The 20,612-nt window shown below is 49.2% G+C and overlaps 1 protein-coding gene across 4 annotated transcripts in view; it reads left to right on the top strand.

Moving 5' to 3' along the window:
- Positions 1-2: 2 nt before the first annotated feature.
- The window catches only part of LOC135811754 (alpha-L-fucosidase-like), a 31,449-nt gene continuing 10,839 nt past the window's right edge, over positions 3-20,612 (top strand). Inside the window, exons 1-2 of one of the 4 annotated variants that reach the window (XM_065324995.1) lie at positions 3-592; positions 11,163-11,288. In XM_065324995.1, the coding sequence (XP_065181067.1) occupies positions 427-592; positions 11,163-11,288 (292 nt within the window). In that variant the 5' untranslated portion in view covers positions 3-426. Of the gene's footprint in view, positions 593-11,162; positions 11,289-14,977; positions 15,316-18,818; positions 19,105-19,656; positions 20,009-20,612 lie in introns of those variants that run through there. The other 3 variants (XM_065324996.1, XM_065324998.1, XM_065324997.1) reach the window with 3 other exon arrangements.

The following is a 20,612-nucleotide window of genomic DNA, read 5'->3' as shown; positions in this document are numbered from 1 at the left end:
GGATGGCATCATCACGTGCACGTCCATGACTCCATCGATTGCTTTGAGCAAGACAGTGGTAAACCATGGTAAACAAGTAAGTTTTGGCAGTGTTCATAGGCACAGCTCGGACAAGATATTTCTTCGGCTTGGATCTCGATCACCGTGCATGTCGCTCAGCAAGAACAAAATTTTAGCAGAAGAAGTAGATCTACTCGTAGGTCTACGAGTCGTAGGAGAAGATTTGATCAGTTGCGTAGATCATCAGGTCATCTCGCGGACAGAACAACAAGCCGACAAGGAGTGGGCAGAGTAACAGCAAGAGTAGATAAACTACTCTTGCCTGAGTCTTGGTAACAGTCATACTACTACTACTATTACTAGTGAGTTTAGCTGGTACCGGTAGGCAGTTGAAGGCTCCGGACGCTCGCACACCGGTGCACGGGGATGGCGAAGTGCACACGAAGTACTATGACACTGCTTACCGCTCTGCTTCTGAAGGTCATGTCAGTTCTGATCCTATTGACGATTCTTGGGAGCTTTGCTGCTGCTACGCCGCTGGAAAAGGAGCCAAGCCAATCCAAGGTCTACGAGCCGACCTGGGATAGCCTGGGTAAGCCTAACGCACCATGCACTCTTCATTATAACTTTGACCAGTTCACTTCTCCAATGCGACAATGGTCTTGTCCTACCCTGTTATTGAATGGGGATCTTTTCAAGCACAGTTGCTGTGCGTATATCTCTGGTCACACAATCGAAGGGGCAAACCAGCCTTCTCTGACAAGGAGACGTCGGATAGAGAAAAGAGATCGAAGAGGAGAGAGAATTGGGAGTAGTAAATGAGGAATGAAATGCCCCCCCCCCCCCCTCCCCCTAAAAGTTTCGACCAAGGTTCAGCATGCAGATAATGACCATGAATGACACGCACCAGCCATCCTACACATACATGTACATGTATGCAGCCGTGCACCGGTTACCCCCCCCCCCCCCCCCAAAAAAAGAGGGACCAGCTACGCCCCTGGATTGTGACTGCAAACCCAGGCGTATCACGACGCAGAGTACAGTACCTGGGTGCACTGCAATGGGAGTCGGACTGTGCTACGTACTGGGAAAAAGAAGCAATGCACCTTGGCCACTGGTGGGTGCCGCAGCCATTTAGGCCATTTTGGACTAGACTAGAGAAATAGAAAATTCTGACTGAGTTGTGCCCTGCACCAGTTCACATCCTAGCGCTTGCAGGTCTACAATATAGGGCCGACCAGCGCCCAACATGGCATTGGCTGGCTCGATCGGATTTCATTGAGCACCACTGTAGTATCTATGGTAACCAGGAGAGAAGAAGCTCTGTTGCAGCTCTGAGTTTCACATGTACCGTATTTTCCAGAGTACAAGCCACACAGGCTTTTTTGGGTGAATTCGTACTGGTATCTAAAGTGTGGCTTATACTCTCCAAAATACGGTACTCATGATTGTCAGGCACCGCCAATACTGCACGAAAACCTCTGCCCCAGCAGAGCATGGAACGGTCTGACTCTCGGATCAGTGGAACATGTCTCACCCCCGGAATGAAGTCAATACGGTATCAGTACCGCCACGCCATAATTACTTCGAAGTATAAAGAATGAGAAATTAAATTATAATCAGGTGTCTAAGATTCACAGGCTGCGTGTACTGAGTACTCTATGTTCAGTGCCCCGCGACAGTAATCCAATTCACAAGCAGCAACAGTGCGAGCAGTCCTTGCCGGTACTGGGTGTTTCGTGTCTGAAAACACGAAACTCCGAGCAACGGCAAGGAATAACCTGCTTGCGCTGTTGCTGTTTGGGAATTGTAAAAAAAATCCAACAGTGGAACACCCTAGTTCTTGGTTAACTTCTATAACGCAAGCAATACCGAGACCTCTTGTCTGTGGAGTTCATAATGCCACATCTGCATTTGTCTTCACTCACGGCCATGTTTGTGTTCTTCTGTATCAAAAGATAAAAAATAAAAACATGGCGGGTAGCTGCGCATAGTAATAGTCTCATCGCACTGTATTCTCACAACTTTTCGGCGCACTGCTATTTTCGGTGCGTTCGGCTCTTTCACGCCTAACACTAAAATGCCAATAACCGCGCACAATATCCAATCCGGGACTGCTTCTATGTGCATTTACCTAGACTTCCTGGACACCTGGCCTGGTCATTTGTTCTCATACTTCTATTTATTTTGAGCTTATGAAATTTCTGAAAATAGAGTATAATTATCATCAGATCTGTGGCATGAGTCCAATCAAGGAGTTGAACCAAACATGTATGCATGTAGGCCACCCCTGAGTCACCTGACTTAGGGCGCAGCGCTGCTCTATGATGGTGTTGTGATCAGAACATTGCTATGAAAGACTGAGAGCCTACTCGGGTCTGTCGTCACTGTTACAAGGAACTGCGCTCAAGTAGTTTACTGACCAACTCCTCATCAGGGTGGTGAGAATCACCAGTTTGTGCTGTGGACTCTTCCAAGTCACCTGCTACACCGTCCGACTCATTGCGGCGAGCGGATACAGCAGCTTCAACATCAACAGGACCAGACGCCGTAGCCGCATTGTCCGCTGGGAATTCTATGTCCACTGGCGATCTGCTATCCACTGGGGATCTGCTGTCCACCGGGGATTTGCTGTCCACTGGGGATTTGCTGTCCATCGGGGATTTGCTGTCCACTGGGGATTTGCTGTCCACCGGGGATTTGATGCACACTGGAGATTTTCTGTCCACCGGGGATTTGCTGTCCACCGGGGATTTGCTGTCCACCGGGGATTTGCTGTCCACTGGGGATTTGCTGTCCACCGGGGATTTGCTGTCCACCGGGGATTTGCTGTCCACCGGGGATTTGCTGTCCACTGGGGATTTGCTGTCCACTGGGGATTTGCTGTCCACTGGGGATTCGCTGTCCAAGGGGGATTTGCTGTACACTGGGGATTTGCTGCCCACCGGGGATTCGCTGTCCACTGGGGATTTGCTGTACACTGGGGATTTGCTGCCCACCGGGGATTTGCTGCCCACCGGGGATTTGCTGTCCACTGGGGATTTGCTGTCCACTGGGGATTTGCTGTCCACTGGGGATTTGCTGTCCACTGGGGATTTGCTGTCCACTGGGGATTTGCTGTCCACTGGGGATTTGCTGTACACTGGAGGTTCTCTGTCCACTGGGGGTTTCCTGAACACTGGGGGTTCGCTGTACACTGGGGGTTCGCTGTCCGACTTGAAGTGCAAATCAATCTGCCTAATAACCGCTTCCATGCACATGCGTTCGGCAGCATTGGGTCGTAGCAGGCCATGTAGCAGCCTGAGGGCACACTCAGGAACGTTTGAAATAGACCGTCCTGGAAATTTCAGGGGATACCCGTCCGTCAACTTGTGTGCACCTGGCATACAGAAGCGGTTCGACCTTACAAACTCTACATAAACGGGATCACTGTATTTAGCTTCGATCCACACTGGCACTTTCGACCTGGTCATCAACTCCAAAACGCACAATCCAAATCTCCAGGAATCCGCCGACGGGCAAACTGCACAGAAATCCTCGCCGATCCATTTCCGCGGGCGAGCGAACAGCTCGGGAGGTCTGTAGCGAATCGTATCCCCTAACAGACGCCGATTACGCCGGTCCACCAGCTGGCCTGCAAACACGGCACTGCCAAAGTCAATCAGCTTGGCAAAGCGTTCGCAGTCTTCGCGAATGTATATGCAGATGTTTGTCGGCTTGACGTCAAAGTGCACTATTCCCAGACGACTGTTGAGGAAGTGGAGGCCGCGCGCCGCGTCACGCAGAAAACCCAGCCGCTCATCCTCGTCTGCCACGCTGCAGACTAGCTCTCGGAGCGTTCCCGACGGGAAGTACTCCAGCTCGAAACCCACGCACGTCCGGAACTTGTACCAGTACGGCTCGCACACCGCAAACAGCCGGTGCGGCTTGTTCTTTCTCAGCTCCGCCTCGCGCCTCTGCACGTACATGTGCATAAGCAATTCTCTGTAGAGAGCTGAGCTGTGTTTTTTCTCTTCACGAGAGTGCACCTGGTGTAGCTTCATCACAGTTAGAACGGAATCAGGGTCGTTGAGTGAATCCTTGCCTCGCACCGTCATGACTGTTCTGCTTGGCGCGCTGTAGAGAACTCTGCGTTCATCCTTCACGTCCCGGATACGCGGGGCCGTGATAATCTGGGGCTTGCTGGACTGGTACGCAGCTCTCGCTCGCTTGAAGTCAGTGGCGTTGGGGAAGTGGTGACGAACGTCGTTGAAGTACCCGTCCATGAAGCGATCCTCCGCTGTCGGCTCAGCGCGCCGAGCGCCGCCGCCGGTCGCCATGGCCTCTGCTGCTTCCGTCCGTCACTGTCGGAGCAGCCGCCGACTTCGCTCCTTCCGCGCTACTGCGTTCTGCCCCCTGTCTAGTCTTTCGAGTCTCGTGTTCAAAACAATGGCAGGGCTTGGGTCTCTTTTCGGTACGCCGATACGACCTGACCTGACACTACAATTGTAGTAGTAAAGTCGGAGACAGATTCCGTGTTGAGGTGCAGACAGATAACTTTTATCAAGATCACCGACAGGCGCCGAACTCGGTGCTGCGAATGTTCTGAACTCTCGCTAACGACGAGCGCTCCAGCAAACGGTAGTTTACAGGCACCGACCCGTGGATAACTGCACGGGAAACAGAACTACAAGCCGGGAGTCGTGCAAACTGCCTGGAAGTCAGTAGTTACTTACTTCCGAAGTCTCTTGCGTCTTGGAGCCTGGACGGATGCTGAAGGAACCTATTTCTAGTGTTGGCAATAACTCTCGACCAGAACTAACTGACTGTGTCACCACAGCGTGTGTTACCATGGTTACTCAGCGGCACGTACATCTACGGAGGTCTTTGTCCTTGGTAGTTTGCGTGCGTGCGTACCTCAACCTAGGTCCGTGCATTCTTCTGTACGGCTCTAGCACTGCACCCTGCACTGCAGTGCAGTGCAGGCTAGTACAAGCGGTGGACCTACAGTGACGTTTGCGGTCACGTTTCTTGTCCTTCACACAACGCGCCGGTACGGTGGGGCAGAGAACAGCCTTCGGGGGTTCGCATTGCATCCACAAGGCACTGCAACTATGTACACCCATGCCATGGTACACATTATGTGCACATGCGCACTACGTAGTAGATCTACTACGCGACGGGCAGCGCTGCGTTACCAGGTTACATAGACTGTCCCTCCAGGAAATCGCGATTCCACGGACGCAGCAAATTTCGCGATTTTGGCCCAAACCCGCGATTTTCTGAAAAACCCGCGATTTTCCGGGTTTTGTTGTTTTCTGCACTTCTTTTGACATTTTTCTGCACTTTTCACGCAGTATACAGTGCTTTCCATGATCCTGCTCGTAGGTTATTTCCACAGTACGCAAATAGCGATTCTAAGGATACAACAAATTTCGTGATTTGACCCAAATCCACAATTTTCTGCCAATAATTCCGCGAGTTCCTTGGCAAGTTCCGCACTTTTCGGCGCATTTTTTGTTGTTTTCTGCCGCAATTTCTTGCGCAAGTTTTCGAGGATTTTTTCCGCAAATTCCCGCAGGGACAGCATAGACTGAGCTAGCTACACAAACTACAACAACTAAATTTTTACTTACAACTAATTTACTATTAAAATAAAATAATAATTACTTACAAGTCTCTCCGCAGTCGAGACTGGCACTCAGCCACAGATGCCCTCGAAACCCTCCCTGAACACCCTCTCCGCTTGCACCATGGCTCCCCCTTTTTTTACTCTATCACATGTATCATCTTTCCATTTTGCACCCTCTATACAATTGTACTCCCCCCTCCACTCCCCTGTACCTACTCCTCCCCACTTTTTGGTGCACTGAAGTGTCGCTGAAGCCGAGACTACGATTACTATGAAACTCAGAGAGAGAGAGAGAGAGAGAGAGAGTAACAAAGCTTCCAATCTCTCTCTTGTGTACTACAAGGCTCTGCCCTACATCATAGTACATGGGTATGAGCACTCTTCGGACAGTGAAGCACACCACTTGACTACGTAACTCCAGTTTATCAACTCCGGCCCGGCCGCGGGGGTGGGGGGGGGACCCGTAGAGTCTAGTAACACGTAACATTAGTTACTTCATGTTGCACAACCACAACCAAAGACTTGAAGAACAGGGATAACAGTGGCCAAGGATCTGCTAAAACCACCCTTTGGTGCTATTTTGCCGAAAATGAGTTTTTGGCGGGAAGTTGGTCCCTGGCCATTGCCCAAACATAATGGTGAAGTATTAGGCTCAAATTGTATATATTCATTTGAAATATGACCCACCTTATGAAAGCTTTTGGTGCATAAAAATGCCGAAAATAATTGATATTCACACTATATTTCGTATCTGAGGCTTCATACACCTGTCATACACCTGTCTGTGTAGAGAGAAAAACTATTTTGCACAGTTATCCAGTATTCTACTATGTATGTTCCGAACAAATAATTAGGACATTAGCTCTGCTTGGTCTGGTGCTGGGCAGGTGATATCTCCGCTCTCTGGGTGGCAGTGCTGACGAATCTGTTGGTGCAAGTACTTTGCACGTTGCCGTGAGATTCCAGCCGTCTGGAGCGTCACTGGCAGATGATCAGATGCCAGGCAGTAATACACTTTTGATAAAGGTCACGAGCCACGTTAGCTTCTTCAATATGAGCTTTGAGTGCGTCAGTGTGCTTTAAGCGAGTTTCTGCCGTTCTTGCCCTTATGATCTGAGACTGCAGATCGGAACACCGCACACATTTTCTTTTGGTCTCATAATTATCACATCACTGCACTCACTGCTCCATATCTTCAAGAATGTTGTGTATGCTGCTGTTCCTCCAGTTGGTAGTAGCACATGGCAGGTAAGTACTATTAGTTGGAGCTGGCCTCTGGGGGCAACAGGCTGGGGAAGTCCGTTGATGTCACCATAGTGGTGGATGAACTGCCTGATGTCAGACACTTCATCTGCAGGCAGTGCATTCCAGGGCAAAGAACCCTCACGTGTGTGCTGAGGGGGAGCTACAGCATGCTCATGGACATCCGCCTTATTTGTTTTAGCTTCCACTCCTTTACATAATGTGCGTACATGAAAACAGTCTGGCACACTTCGTCACCATCCACTTCATAACGATCAGTGGATCGGGACCTTTCTCCGCGCTGCATCCCTTGGCCCTTGTGCAATGCTTCCATGGTGAGAAGTAACTGCACCGCGTCGTCTCAACACATCGAGCTTTCCAGCGACGTAACAGTACAGCTCGTCGCTCGTCATTGCGAGCGCTGTGTACGTGTGCGTGCAGTGAGTAGAGTATCCGGTGACACGTTCTTGAAACAGTTGACACCGGCACAACTGCAGCCCTTGTCCACTCGCGCCTGTACCTCTTCAACAGTACTGGGCGCTGCCTGGCCACGGGATTTCTTAGGTTGGCCCTGTCCTCGGGCGGCGAGGGCTTGTGCTGGCTGTAGCGCTGGCGCCTCGTCCAAATTCTGCTCCGCATCGATCGCAAGCGCGATCGGCAGGGTCACGAGCGGAGAGCCGTCGGTCGATTCGTCATCGCTCTGGTCGTCAGAATCTTGATCTGACCACCCGAAGAACGATCTATCGTCATTTAGCAGTGCTGACGACACCGCTGCCGAGAATCCGACAACAATTTGTGCCAACGAGCGCCTTCGTCCTCCTTCCGCCATGACTGTCACCTGCGAGCATGCGATGATGAGAAAATCGAGACGTTCTGACGTTTTCATCATTTTCTCCGAAAAATTACACAGCACGGAAGGGTGGTTTTAGCAGATCGGGTAAATTAAATTTCAATTTACTAATAGTAGTATCTGCAAAGCCGTGTCACTTTGTTTTGGCGCTGTGCAGATGTGTTTGGGCTGGTATACAGGTATAGGGGTGGAGAGTTCTGCGACAAGAGTGCCGGAAAGCAGCCGCCGGGATCTCCTTCGAGAGCTGAGTCTACTGGCAGTAGATCTACTGGCCTCCACTTCGTGTCTGCTGTACTGTACTCTGTAGATTACTACTGTAGTATTCCGCAAACCTGTGCAGTGCACTAACTGCGACTCATAAAAGATTTTTGTAGGCACAGCGTATCGACTAGTGCCAGTACGGCAGTAGTACTAGTGGTTAGGGACGTGTATTCAAAGTGAAGTAATAATAATTATAAGGTTCGCACATCCTGTAGCGGTCAGGAAATCACGTCGTAATAGTAGACTACCACTCGCTATTCGCCGGAGTTGGTGCTCGCTAGTATGGAACGGACGGGGGCAGCGGCAGCTCCGACATGTCGACAGTAACAAGTGCAGCGGAAGCAACGTCAACGGTAAATACGCGAACGCCAGACGATCTCGAGAGCTGCATGCACGGATGAATACTTCGAGCAAGTCCGCGACTTCTGTCCATGTGCGAGTGACGTCGAACGAGCCAAAGCTGCCTTCCGGTCCTGCAAACCTAACCCTGACACTGTCGAAGCAAGGTGGATCCACGATGTCAAGGATCGAGGTGACGTGATCTATAAAGTAGGCAGGAAAATGATCGTCATTGTCGCGCCCAAGGGCTCAACCGGCCCTGAAACTGCTAAAACGGTGATGAAGTTGCACAAAGTCAGTTCTACAGCAGATCGTTTCAACAGCAAACAGCTCTACCAGGAGCTGCTGATACATATGTACGTGCAGAAGCGCGAGGCAGAACTTCGGAAGGACAAACCGAAACGGCTGATTGTGGCGTGCAAGCCGTACTGGTACACGTTCAGCTCGTGCCGAGGATTCGAACTGGAGTACTTCCCGGAGGGCACGCTCCAGGAGCTGTCCTGTGACCGGGTGCAGGACGGCGAGCGGTTGCGTTTGCTGCGCGATGCCGCCCGCGGTCTCCACTTTCTCAACCGCCTGGGCATCGTCCACTTCGACGTGAAGCCGTCAAACATCTGCGTTGTCGTTGGCGCTGGCGGTGCACGGAGCACAAAGCTGATTGACCTGGGCTCCGCTAAATTCACCGGCCAGATGGTGGACCGGCGTCGGAAACTCGGGGACACGCGTGCGTACAGACCTCCCGAATTCTTCCCTACAACTCCTGGAGCGGGGAACGGCGATGGCGGCACGGAGAATTGGGTTGCAGTTAGCCCGTCGGCAGATTCCTGGCGGTTCGGAATGTGCGTGTTGGAGGTGATGACGAGGACCAGCCGTCCACTGTGGAAAAGAGCAGAAGCCGGGGACCGTGCCTGCGACGCATTTATGATGAATGGCGGGCTCTTGGGCAAATATCCTCCGACATTTCCTGGACTGTGCACGTCAAAGCAGCAGGAATTTGCAATCCTGCTGATATTTAGCCTGTTACAGCACAGAGCAGCGGGTCGCATGACCATGGAGGAGGTCATTCAGGAGCTTAGTGAACACTCAATTGGTAAGGCTGAGTCTCCTCCAGATGCTGCTGACACGGCCAGCCTGTTAGACACTGTGAAATCTGATACAACCAGCTCTCCTTTAAATGCATCAAGCGGCGCTTGTCCTGATAGTACGGATGTGTCAAGATCGCATATTGGCCATGACTCATGTGACGACGACGACCATGTTGGTGACTGCTCACACTGATGTAAACAGCCTGATGAAATGACAGAACACTCTCCTCGGAGACAAGAAAGCAATAACACTGAGAAAAATGACACACTTCAGACTCTGAAAGAAGCTTCCCCATTGCTGAAAGGTGCAACAAGTCACCAGGACATTGGTCAACTTGCCGGCCGTTGGATTTCGCAGTGACCCATGGCAAGCAAAGAGGAGCACGTTCCCCCTGTGTAGCTGTTACCATGGTTATGGGACAATGTACCAGTACAGATCACACTGACAATGATTCATGTGTGGTTGGGCAACCTGTAAGAATACCTTAGGGTCTGTTGAGAATGCCCAAGTAAAATAATAAAATACTACTATACAAAAAAATGTCACAATGAAGATGGTGACTGCTTTATACTGTAAAAAAACAGGCTGTTGAACTGAAAGAATTTTCGGTACTGCTGAAAAGCGTTGCTCAGTTCTCAGGATATTGACAAGCTTCTTGATCGTTTCGTGTCATGTTGGCCCACGGTAAGCGAAAGTACTCAAATTCCCTTTGCTGTTGCGGATATGGATTGCACTGGATGATGCAACCCGCCGTGTTGCAAACACGGTTTAAACTCACATTGCTTGAGTTTCCCGAGAGTTTTTGGTCGGCCACCATGTCAGAAACGGACTGTTTCTGAATAATGCCTTCTTCAATTTGGTGACACTTATACATGTACATGTATTAAAACTTTATAGAAGTTGCGACTTCGGCGGTAATAGTCATGAAGTTAATTGCTCCAACGAGGAACACACGCTTCGTGTGCTCCGGATGGCAGTCGTGATTCAGCCAAGTGTCAAGTTTGGCAAGAAACGCACGTTCCTCTTTGGAGCAATCAACTTCAGGACTATACATGTATTGTCAGTACAATCATGCTCATGATCTCACGTTGCTAGTTTTACCTGCCGATTGCACGCAAACGTCATGGATGTGGTATCTCAACATTGCATACAGTAGGATTAGTCACGCGGCACTGTTCACACACTGATCCGCAATAACAGACGTAATCGTAGTAAATTAAACATCATAAAATCCTCTGCTTATCAACTTATGATCTTTCCATTCCTTTTTCTTGCATGGAAGTTTCTTCATAACTATAGTCACACACATGCATGTAAGAAGGCATAGTTGCCTGTCTGTGATGCAACTTCAAGGATATAAGTACAACAACTTTGGAAGCCGCCACATATCTAAATTTTCGGTGCAGCTGAGACTGAGCCTGTTTGGGGAGTGGAAGCGTTTTATGACGAAGAAATGGGGCCGAGGTAGCAAGGGTAACAACATGTCCTGGTCTACAGCCGACTTCGTTAATAACGATGATGGATATAACGACAATTCGCGAATAACGACAGAATTGCAGTGCCCAGAGCAAAGTCCCATCTGCCTGTATGCCACACCCGTTAAACACTGGCAGCAGTCATAAACCCTGCGATGCCGACAGATCTCCTGGCTGAAATGCCATGCCGGCTAGCCGCTATGAAAGCCTATAATTATGATTCTGCTGCGGGTGTAAGCGTGTCGTGAAGTGCGTTTCCATTGCCGCTCTGTGTGTGTGTGTGTTTTCATTATTGCAGACAGCAGGCCACTGCCTGCGTGGTACGACCAGGCCAAGTTTGGCATCTTCATCCACTGGGGTATCTTCAGTGTGCCAAGCTGGAGCCATCACTTGGCAGAGTGGTACTACCAGTACCTTCTCACCGGTGAGCAACCTGCCAGTGTGACTACAGGAAAATACTTGAAGGAGGCACATAGCCAGGGTGTCAAGGGGGAGGGGTACATTTACACGATATGCCATAATACAAAGGTAGAAGAGAACAGAGACACCATTACAAGTGACAACAACAACAATGACCTAGCTGGCTGTCTCCGTTCTATTCTGCTTTTTTGGTGATGCTCCATCCTTGTGGTGTTGAGCACTCTAGGCAATCTGGGAACTCTCGCTATTGCAATACAGGTGGAATCCTGATAATTCGAATATGGCTTAATTCGAACATACCGCTTAATTAGAAGTTTTTCCAGGACCGATTTCTGTCAATACGATTCCCACATAAACTTTTCTGATAATTCGCACCTCGAACCGGACATTTTCAAATTTGCACTTCACGGAGAAGTTTTTAGGAAATTAGAGCCGGACATGTCCGGTTAATTCGAAGTTCCACGGATTCCACTTACCGTATTTCCGCGCATTTAAAGCCATGGCGTTATAGGTGAAACATCGCTGTTTTGGACCAAATTTTTGGAGAAAAAGGCCTCGGTTTTAACGCCATGGCGCTAAAAGTGAGAGACGCTTACATGCAAAAAAATCGGCAGAGTATGAACTTCGAGTACTCGTACAGTGCCGTTGCCCGTTCATGTCGAGCGTCCATGTACTTTCAATTTTCCCTGAAAATTTCAAATTGTGAACCTATTCTGTACAATGTGGCATACAAACTTCTGTGAAGGTGCGGTGGCGGTATGGCATGTGACAGTGGGGATGGGTACATGCAGAGAGAATCACCACTACTGTAGGTTCACTAAAAGAATTGAACTCACCTTTAACGCCGGATGCAACTTCCTCTACATTGAATTTTGTTCACTTATAACGCCATGTCGTTATAAGTGAGGGTGGCCTTATATTCGGATAAAACGCCATGGCTTTATATGCGCGGAAATACGGTACATAAAAAAATGTGTGGGATCTGTGCTGATAATTCGAAGTAAGCAAAGTGTAATTCGAAGGTCCCTGTACACTGTACTGGTCAGTTCAGTTTGCATGAGCAGGCTGTGCTGGTCAGTTCAGTATCCGTGAAATCTGTATCTAAGGTCCATAGCGCAACTCTGCGTGACCATGAGAGCATTTTGACATACATAATTATTGTGTTGCGGGTTCATGTTTGGATAATTAGAATGTCCGGATAATTAGAAGTTTTTCCTGGTATTTGGAGGTTCGAATTATCAGGATTCCACCTGTATACCAAAATACATACATAAAACATACATACGCATGCACAGACATATACAATCATGTACAAGAGGTTTTCAAGGCTATCAGCAGTCCGGGGGGGGGGGGGGGGGTTGTCCGCTCGCTCCGAAACCCCTTGGCCATGTGCCTGGCAAAGTAGAGCTTCAGCACACCATGTACAGTGGGTATCGGTGATAGCGTGGCTGTTTGAAAAAACGACTTTCTATTCTTATTTCCGATATTTCTTACACGCGATAAATCAAGTGTGACATATCGTGTGCATGTGCGCAGAGGCAGGAAGATCACCGTACATGCAATGTAGTGTTACGGTGCATGCGGCTGGTCATAGTCACATAGGCTTACCATGAGAGGATAGCTTGGTTGGAAAGAAGTTTGTGGACAACTTCTTAACCCGCTCCGACACAATCGCACGACGAATCGATGGTGATACCTTTATCACTGTCTTCACTACATCCACTAGCTCCACTGGTAACTCAATGGTTACCTGGGAGTATTTCCCTTTACGGGCTATACCATCACAAACGAGAGAGCTTGGAAGCTCAGGGCCCTACGCTATGCTTTTTTGCCTTGATGACCTAGACAAAAAAGCATAGGGATGTTATAAATTCTTATAAGCTTCTACTTTTTGTTTGAGACATAACCTGGGATTCGAACCCGCACTATCGCCCTGCATGCATCCCCCGATACACTTCGCATACATACTAATTCTTCCAAGTTGCTTCACGTAATGATCTTGTATTTGAAAGCCCTATTTGAATATGCATTGTGGCCAGCCGTCTTTGAATGTACGGTACGGTACGGGATATGTACGGGACAGGTACAGGGCAGGTACGGGACAGCTACGGGATAGGTACGGTCGAGGGTAATACGACACCGTCTACCGCCTTGATGACGGCAAAAAAAGAAAAGGGATGTTATACATTTTTCAATTCTCCTATTTTTTTAGGCATTACCTGGGATTAGAACCCGCACTATCGCCCCACATGCATTCCCCGATACACTTCGCATACATACTAATTCTTCTAAGTTGCTTCACGTAATGATCTTGTATTTGAAAGCCCTATTTGAATATGCATTGTGGCCAGCCGTCTTTGAATGTACGGTACGGTACGGGATATGTACGGGACAGGTACAGGACAGGTACGGGACAGGTACGGGATAGGTACGGTCGAGGGTAATACGACACCGTCTACCGCCTTGATGACGGCAAAAAAAGAAAAGGGATGTTATAAATTTTTCAATTCTCCTATTTTTTAGGCATTACCTGGGATTAGAACCCGCACTATCGCCCTACATGCATTCCCCCATACACTTCGCATTCATACTCATTCTTCCAAGTTGCTTCACGTTATGATCTTGCGTTTGAAAGCCCTATTTGAATATTGCGGCCAGCTGTATGTGGCCAACTGTGTTTGATGGTACGGTACGGAACAGATACGGGATAGCACCAGGCGTGACACAAACACACAAACAAACAAACACCAAAAGCTGTGTGGACCCTGGCTAGCGCCAGACGTTACTGAAGTAACGTCTTCTGCATAGCTACGGGAATAAAATTAATAATACGGATACCGTGCTGTCAGGATAGAAGAAAGTCGCACCTGGCGCAAGATCCGGATACGTACCCCCCCCCCCCTACCCTTGTGTCTCGTCTGGAGACCCTTCTCCACACCATCACGGATGAAAGTTTTTGGGAACGCGGACGAAAACATGTCCACAGGTTGAGCAGTTGCTAGAGAGTTAATTCGTTCAAAACTTGGAAGGGATAAGTGATACCGAGTGGAGGAAGGGATGAGGTTTTATAGCTAGCAGGTGAATGAGGATGGGCATCTGCGAGACAATAGGTAATGCCAGCTGGTCGGGTGGGCTCTAGTCACAACAGCTGCTTAGTCGGGTGGGTACTAGATGCAACAGCTGCTTAACGGCTTGGGACAACACCGTCGTGCACGTTCATTCCCACCCTACTCTATGGCAAAAGACGATTCGCCCATCATCTCGGTATGCATGCGTCTGCATTTTCCTCATCACGAGGTGAGCGAAATACCTACAAACCGCTTGAGACAATGCCGCCGTGCATGTTTGTGCATAGCCTACTCAATGGCAAACCGGACGGTTCGCCCATCTGTGTAGCGAGCCTTCAGATGGACGTAGTAGAACTCGTACATGAGCACCTTACTGAGATCGAGCACTGCATAGGTGGGCTTTGCAACGGCTGTGAGGATCACGTCTTCATCATCTTCGACTCTCAGCAGACGGATGTTCACTCTCCTCCTCACGTTCTCCATTGTCTTGTCGAAGACTGCATTGTTCATAAGTTTTAAAAAGTCGCGCTCAAAATCGTTGGCTGCATTCTTTCTCAGATCGGTGTTCAGCTCGATGTAGGGCTTCATCCATGCCGACTGATTGAATGATAACACTCGGTGCACGTTATCAATCTTCAGACCCAGCTTTACGTAGAGCTGTAGATTCCGATAGTGCAGGACGTAGCGTGTTTTTGGTAGCAGGTGATGTACCAGCTTCGCGGCTGCGAGTCCAGTGATGGGGGTGCTCTCCAGCAGATCCAGCTGATACGGAGAGAGCATGTGTTCGCCGATGCTGACCTTCTCCGGCGCTGGTGGGTAGTCGTTCAGAAGATCGTGAAGATGATCCGGTACCGAAAGATCGCACTCAACGATGTAGCCGTTTGACGCATCGCTAGGATGTTTGAGGATGTCGGCGAGAAGCTCACTGCTGGGGGCGCTCCATTCAAAGTCGGATACGGGTAGGTGTTGACACATAGCCCAACCGTACAAATTGTTCGCATCTAGGTACTGCAAGTACACTGTAGGTGGATGGCTTGCCTGCAATAGACCGATCCCCTTATTATTGTCTGGGTTCGAGCAAGGGGGCAACTCCGCAGTCGCGTGGGATCCTGCTAGCTGCACACGCGACCAACCTCACCTCGGCTGTGCGTGACTTCTCGCATGCGAAGTGCAGAGCACGCGAAATCTACATGCAGTGCAAGCCTAGCGCCTGTCTACAAAAAATGTCACAAGGACTTTTGATTTGAGCTGTTTTGTTTTTGTTTAGACGTCTTCCTTTTTACGACTTCAGGATGCCTTCTCAGGATCATTGCTGCGTTCCTCACTGTCAGAACAGGAGGACGAAGCAAACAAGTCATTTCACTCTTTTCGTCGTGTGGAGCCACAGCGGCCTGGAGCAAGCGGATCCAGGCAATGCCCCGTGAGGAAGGACGTAGTTTTAGGGTCTCTGAATATTTGAGTTGCAGCGATCATTTCGATCCCGAAATCGAAATCGTTTTGCCCAGCTCTACAAGGGCAGTATGAGTCCAGGAACCCAAACAGCTGTCCTACGGTACCAGGTTTGCTTTTCGCAAGAGAGTGGAGTCTGGACGCCCTGCTCCCCATGCTCGCAAAACAGTATTTGCTGAGCCTAGTGCAGTTCGGTCATGGTAGTGCAGCGTCTGCATCACGAGCTCCCCATGCTCCCAAACCTGTATTTTGCTGAGAGGCAACGGTACTTTGAGTTGGAAAGGAACCTGGCTTAGTGCAGTTTAGTCCTGTAATGGAAGTGCAGCATCTGCATCAGGAGCTGGCAGCAAGTAGAGCTCGTGTACAGAGTCTCGTGGAGCAGTTGGACGATGTGAGGACTGGGGTGAAGAAAGCCGAAAAACAGCTTACGTACAATAACATAAAGAAAGACTCTGAGCCGCTCCAGTTTCTGACTGGTTTGCCTTCAGGTGTTTGGACCGCTCTGTGGGACTTCTTTGAGCCTAGCCGAGAAAATGTACTGCGCCGCGCCAGATCTGCGAAGACGGAAGCTGAGGGACGGCGGATACAGTTGGAGGTGGCCGTAAATCGCCAATGAGCATGTAATGGAGGCTCAGCTGCTATTAGCATTGACGTGTCTAAGCCTGGGCCGAATGGAACAGAAGCTGGCATGCGTGGCACAAGTTAATCATCCGTTTCACGGTATATAACTAGCTGAGCTGGAAAGATTTCTTGTTCCTCCGTTTGGGCATGATCCCCATTTGGGCGAGCTGGCGAGATGTTCAGTCATCAATGCCATGTACCGCAAGACATTCTGCATTGTGGATGAAACAGTTCTATTTTGCCATGCACTTAGGGTTCTCGCACCGGCACGGCACAACAAGACCCAACAGATCCTTGCGCTCTTATTTTCTCTCATGGTAACATTGCTGATCATAACACCCGATAGCCAGTCGCAGATGCAACCAAATCAACCAGGTTCTCTTACTCTTTCAATATTTGCATCGAATGCAGTGATGATTTCAATACTGTCCACCAGTACAACGCATTACCAGACTGGCATATAATCATGATAATATTATCCATTTCGCGATCACTGTCATTGCTTTCTTAGATCTCGAATCAACAATATCTGTCAACGGAAGTGTCCTTGCTATGGTGTGTTTATGCTTCGTGCATTAGTTCGGCCAAGAGCAAATGGTGTTGGCGGATTGAGGATGTAGTACAGCGGAGTATGACCGAAAGCTCTGTCACAATGTATTTTATTAGGAACGTATAGAAACAGAAAAAAACTGTATCTTCATCTTGGGCGTAAACAGCCCGTCTCACATTTTATACTAGAAAATAGTTCACTCTGAACATGCAGTCTTCCTAAGAGAGAGAGAGAGAGGGGGGGGGGGGGGTATATTCATAGGTTCGAAAGAACCGCACACACACTTTGTTGCAGACAGCGGCAAGCTTTGACCCTCGTGCTTCGAAGAGGGAGCAATCCACTGCGCTACGCTTGCGATTAACAGCAAGCTTCGACTTTTCAAAGGTACGACTCATCACTGGCTCCGGGGTAATGTTCCTGAAACAAATGCCCCATTGCCGACTGAGGGCCAGGGAGCACGCAATCTGCCTTCCTGGGCGAGAAGTGTTCCAGCACAAGAAGCAGCACGAATACATGCTGACAAAAACCACCATCACCACCAGCCATCACACAGCACACTGTTCTTCAAACACCATCCACTCCTTCCATGTGTTTGCACTGTCCTCCTCTAGCTCTTCATGCTCAACAAATACCACGCACTGCTCATCGTTTTTTTAATGCTTCCTCTGGGTTGGCTAGCCCTTCGACTTGACAAAACAGCGATCACCACTGCTATCGTCAACTCATAGCAGTCGCTTCCACAAGTGGCTTTTCCTATCTTTGCAAGGTGTCCAAGGATGGTTGCTGTTGTCACTACAGGCAAATCAGAAGTACTTTAGTGGCTGATGTCCAACCAGATCGTTGGAAAATCGATTTTTCCACTTCAGGGCTGCTGATCGCGATCGTGACTTGGCAGCACAACGGTTACCTTCATAGAAGATGGCTCTGGAGAGGAAAAGGCAGACCAGAAAAAGGTTACTATTATCTTCAGCACCGATCTCAAGGAGAAAGAAATACGGTCTGCTGTAGCCTAGGCACAAAATAAATCTCACAACACGATTCGCGATTCGAATATTTCAACAACAAAAAAACTCACCTCTGGAGTAACTCCTGTTTGTGGCCCGATGGCCCGAGATCGTTCCCTCCCGCGCCTTGAAAAAATCCTGCAGCTGCATCACAGTCCATGTCTCTCTCGGAGACTCTGCTCCTACCAGCAGGAGGTTCAGCACCGCTCGAAGCCATCGCAAACCACTTGAACTAAGCAGAAGACATTCCAAAACAAACCTGAAACACACTGTCAAAGATGCTGTCACGTTCAAAAACTAGCTCGATCGCGAGTAAGGTTGCCCCCGTGCTCGAACCCAGTATAATAAGGGGATCGGTCTATTAATTATTTGTCCGGGTAGCCTTTCCACTTGACCAGAAACCGTCCGCGCTGCTTGCGCAGGACTTTGTCCACGCGAAACTGTGTTTGCACGGTCCTCTGCAACTGCTGTTCGTAGAAGCTCCCAAGAATAGGTTCATTCATGAGATCTCTTATGCCATAGGTGACGGGCTGGGTTGGCAGCACACGGTCGATAAGGAACACCTCCTCGGTCCAGTTTGGTGTGTAGCCCTTTTCGAAATGACGCTTGCTCACTGCTATTCTAACCTCATCATCTACGCTGTACTGTAGCGAGGGTCTGCACGTGGCCGATGCGTTTGGGGGTGACCCTGTACGAACGGCGCATTGCGTTGCAATGAAGCGTCCGTGGGTGTCATACGGATGCTGCGATGCTTGCTGTTGTTGGAGTCGTGCACCAGTCTGGGTAGTACATCTATGTAGATCTACACGTGTCGTTGGTCGATTTATTAGCGGTAAAGTGCTGCCACATGCGCGACTTGAGCGTTCTGTTGAACCGCTCCACGAGTCGACAACGGCCTAGCCCTCTACTCCTTGTGCGTAGATCTACTGACTGTACATGTCGATATCCCGCTCTGCCAGCCATCGTTTGAGCACTGCATTGTAAAACTCGGTTCCCTCATCGACCCATAGTTTTCGGGGCGAGCGTCCGCTGTCGCTCGTGATTCTTTGAAAAGCGTCTCTCACGCTGGCGCCGGTTTTCCTCTTCAGAGGTATCACCCACGCATATCTGCTGAACAAATCAATCACGGTGAGCAAGTGTCGAATCTCCTCATTGTACTAGCATAGGCTTGTAATTTTTTGGTAAGGCCAAACTAAAGAAGGTGTGTGGTTCGACTAACATGGACATTTTTTTTACGGGCGGGCGGGCGGATTTTTTTATTTTATACATATTTTTAGTACATGTAAATACACTGTACTGCCTTTAGACACCCAGTACATCGGCATTATTACGCAGTGTTATGCCATACATGTTGTATAAAGGGATCACTGGCTAATACTTTGAAACATTGTGTAGCTCTGGAACGAGAAGAGAATAACTTCAAGCGGTGACTCTGACTGTCCAAATCATCTAGTAAAATAAATAAAATAATAATAATAATAATAATCAAGCAAATGAAGAACGATGCGAGTTGAAAGTAAGTTCGGGAACTACTTCGAAGTACAAATTGTACAATGTACCGGTACATGTATTGCTAGTTTGGTGTCGGCGTGCACGAATACATGGGCTTTTTCCATCGACGCTTCCTGTGCTTGCACACATGGAGCAGCAACTTACCGGTACAGGTGAAATATCGTTCCCAATAGACGAGGAAAGTGCAATCTCGTCTGTCCTTCATCCCAAAACAGAAGGCCGTCCTTAATCTGGAACGAGGCAATCACTCTCAACCGGACGGTCACTTCAAAATAAGTCTCGCCAGTCTGCCGGTGGTCGTATCGAGTAGACTCTACTACCAGCACAAGGCAGCAGTCGTACCACTCACTGCACTGCACTGCAGTACAACTACAAGTCAAGTCCAAAAGGAGCCGCCTGCGTCCGCAGACTCACGCTGCACAGCACGTAGACGTGGACGTGTTCAGTCCACGTACGTCAGTCACACGACAGCCCGCCGAAAAAAAGTTACGGTCGGGCTGAAAAATGTACGGTCGGTCGGGTGAGTCGAACCACAGACCTTCTTCAGTGTGGCCTAATTTTTATTGTTTAAAGGGGAAGTTAAGGCAAAAATTAAAATTTCACCAGTTGTAGTCTTCGGGGTGCTGAGTCGAATGGTCTTGGTCCGAGGAAGCTGAGACGCTCCCTTCCTACTTGAATCCCAATCGAACTCGCGCACTTCCACCGAAACTGGGTGACTGCGCCCTACTAGATGGGGATTTGTATGCAAAATGTCACTAAAAGCGCCATTTCGTTCTTATAAAAGCATGGATGACCGCGATTGGCCCATATGTTGTAGTCTTTGGGACGCTGAGTCGACTGGTTTTGGTCCGAAAAGGCTGCGATGCAGCGTTCCTCCTTTATTCCCAATCGAACATGGTTGAAGAAGCGGTCACGTGGTCCTGGGTGCCCAAATCACCTGGTCACCACGCCAGCAGGTGACAACTTTCACACCAAGGTTCAACTCGGTTCAACTCGAGTGACAGGACTGCACCCAAAAAAGGTCAAACAGGCTAGTAAGTTGTACCCTGCAGGCACGGTGACCAGGTGACTGGTGTACGCAGGAGCACGTGACCGCTTCTTCAACCATGTTCGATTGGGAATAA

Source organism: Sycon ciliatum, chromosome 3 (genome assembly GCF_964019385.1).
Source record: "Sycon ciliatum chromosome 3, ocSycCili1.1, whole genome shotgun sequence".
Classification (NCBI taxonomy): Eukaryota; Metazoa; Porifera; class Calcarea; order Leucosolenida; family Sycettidae; genus Sycon; species Sycon ciliatum.
The sequence above is the reverse complement of the archived record's forward strand: the minus strand, read 5'-3'. Positions and strand labels throughout refer to the sequence as shown.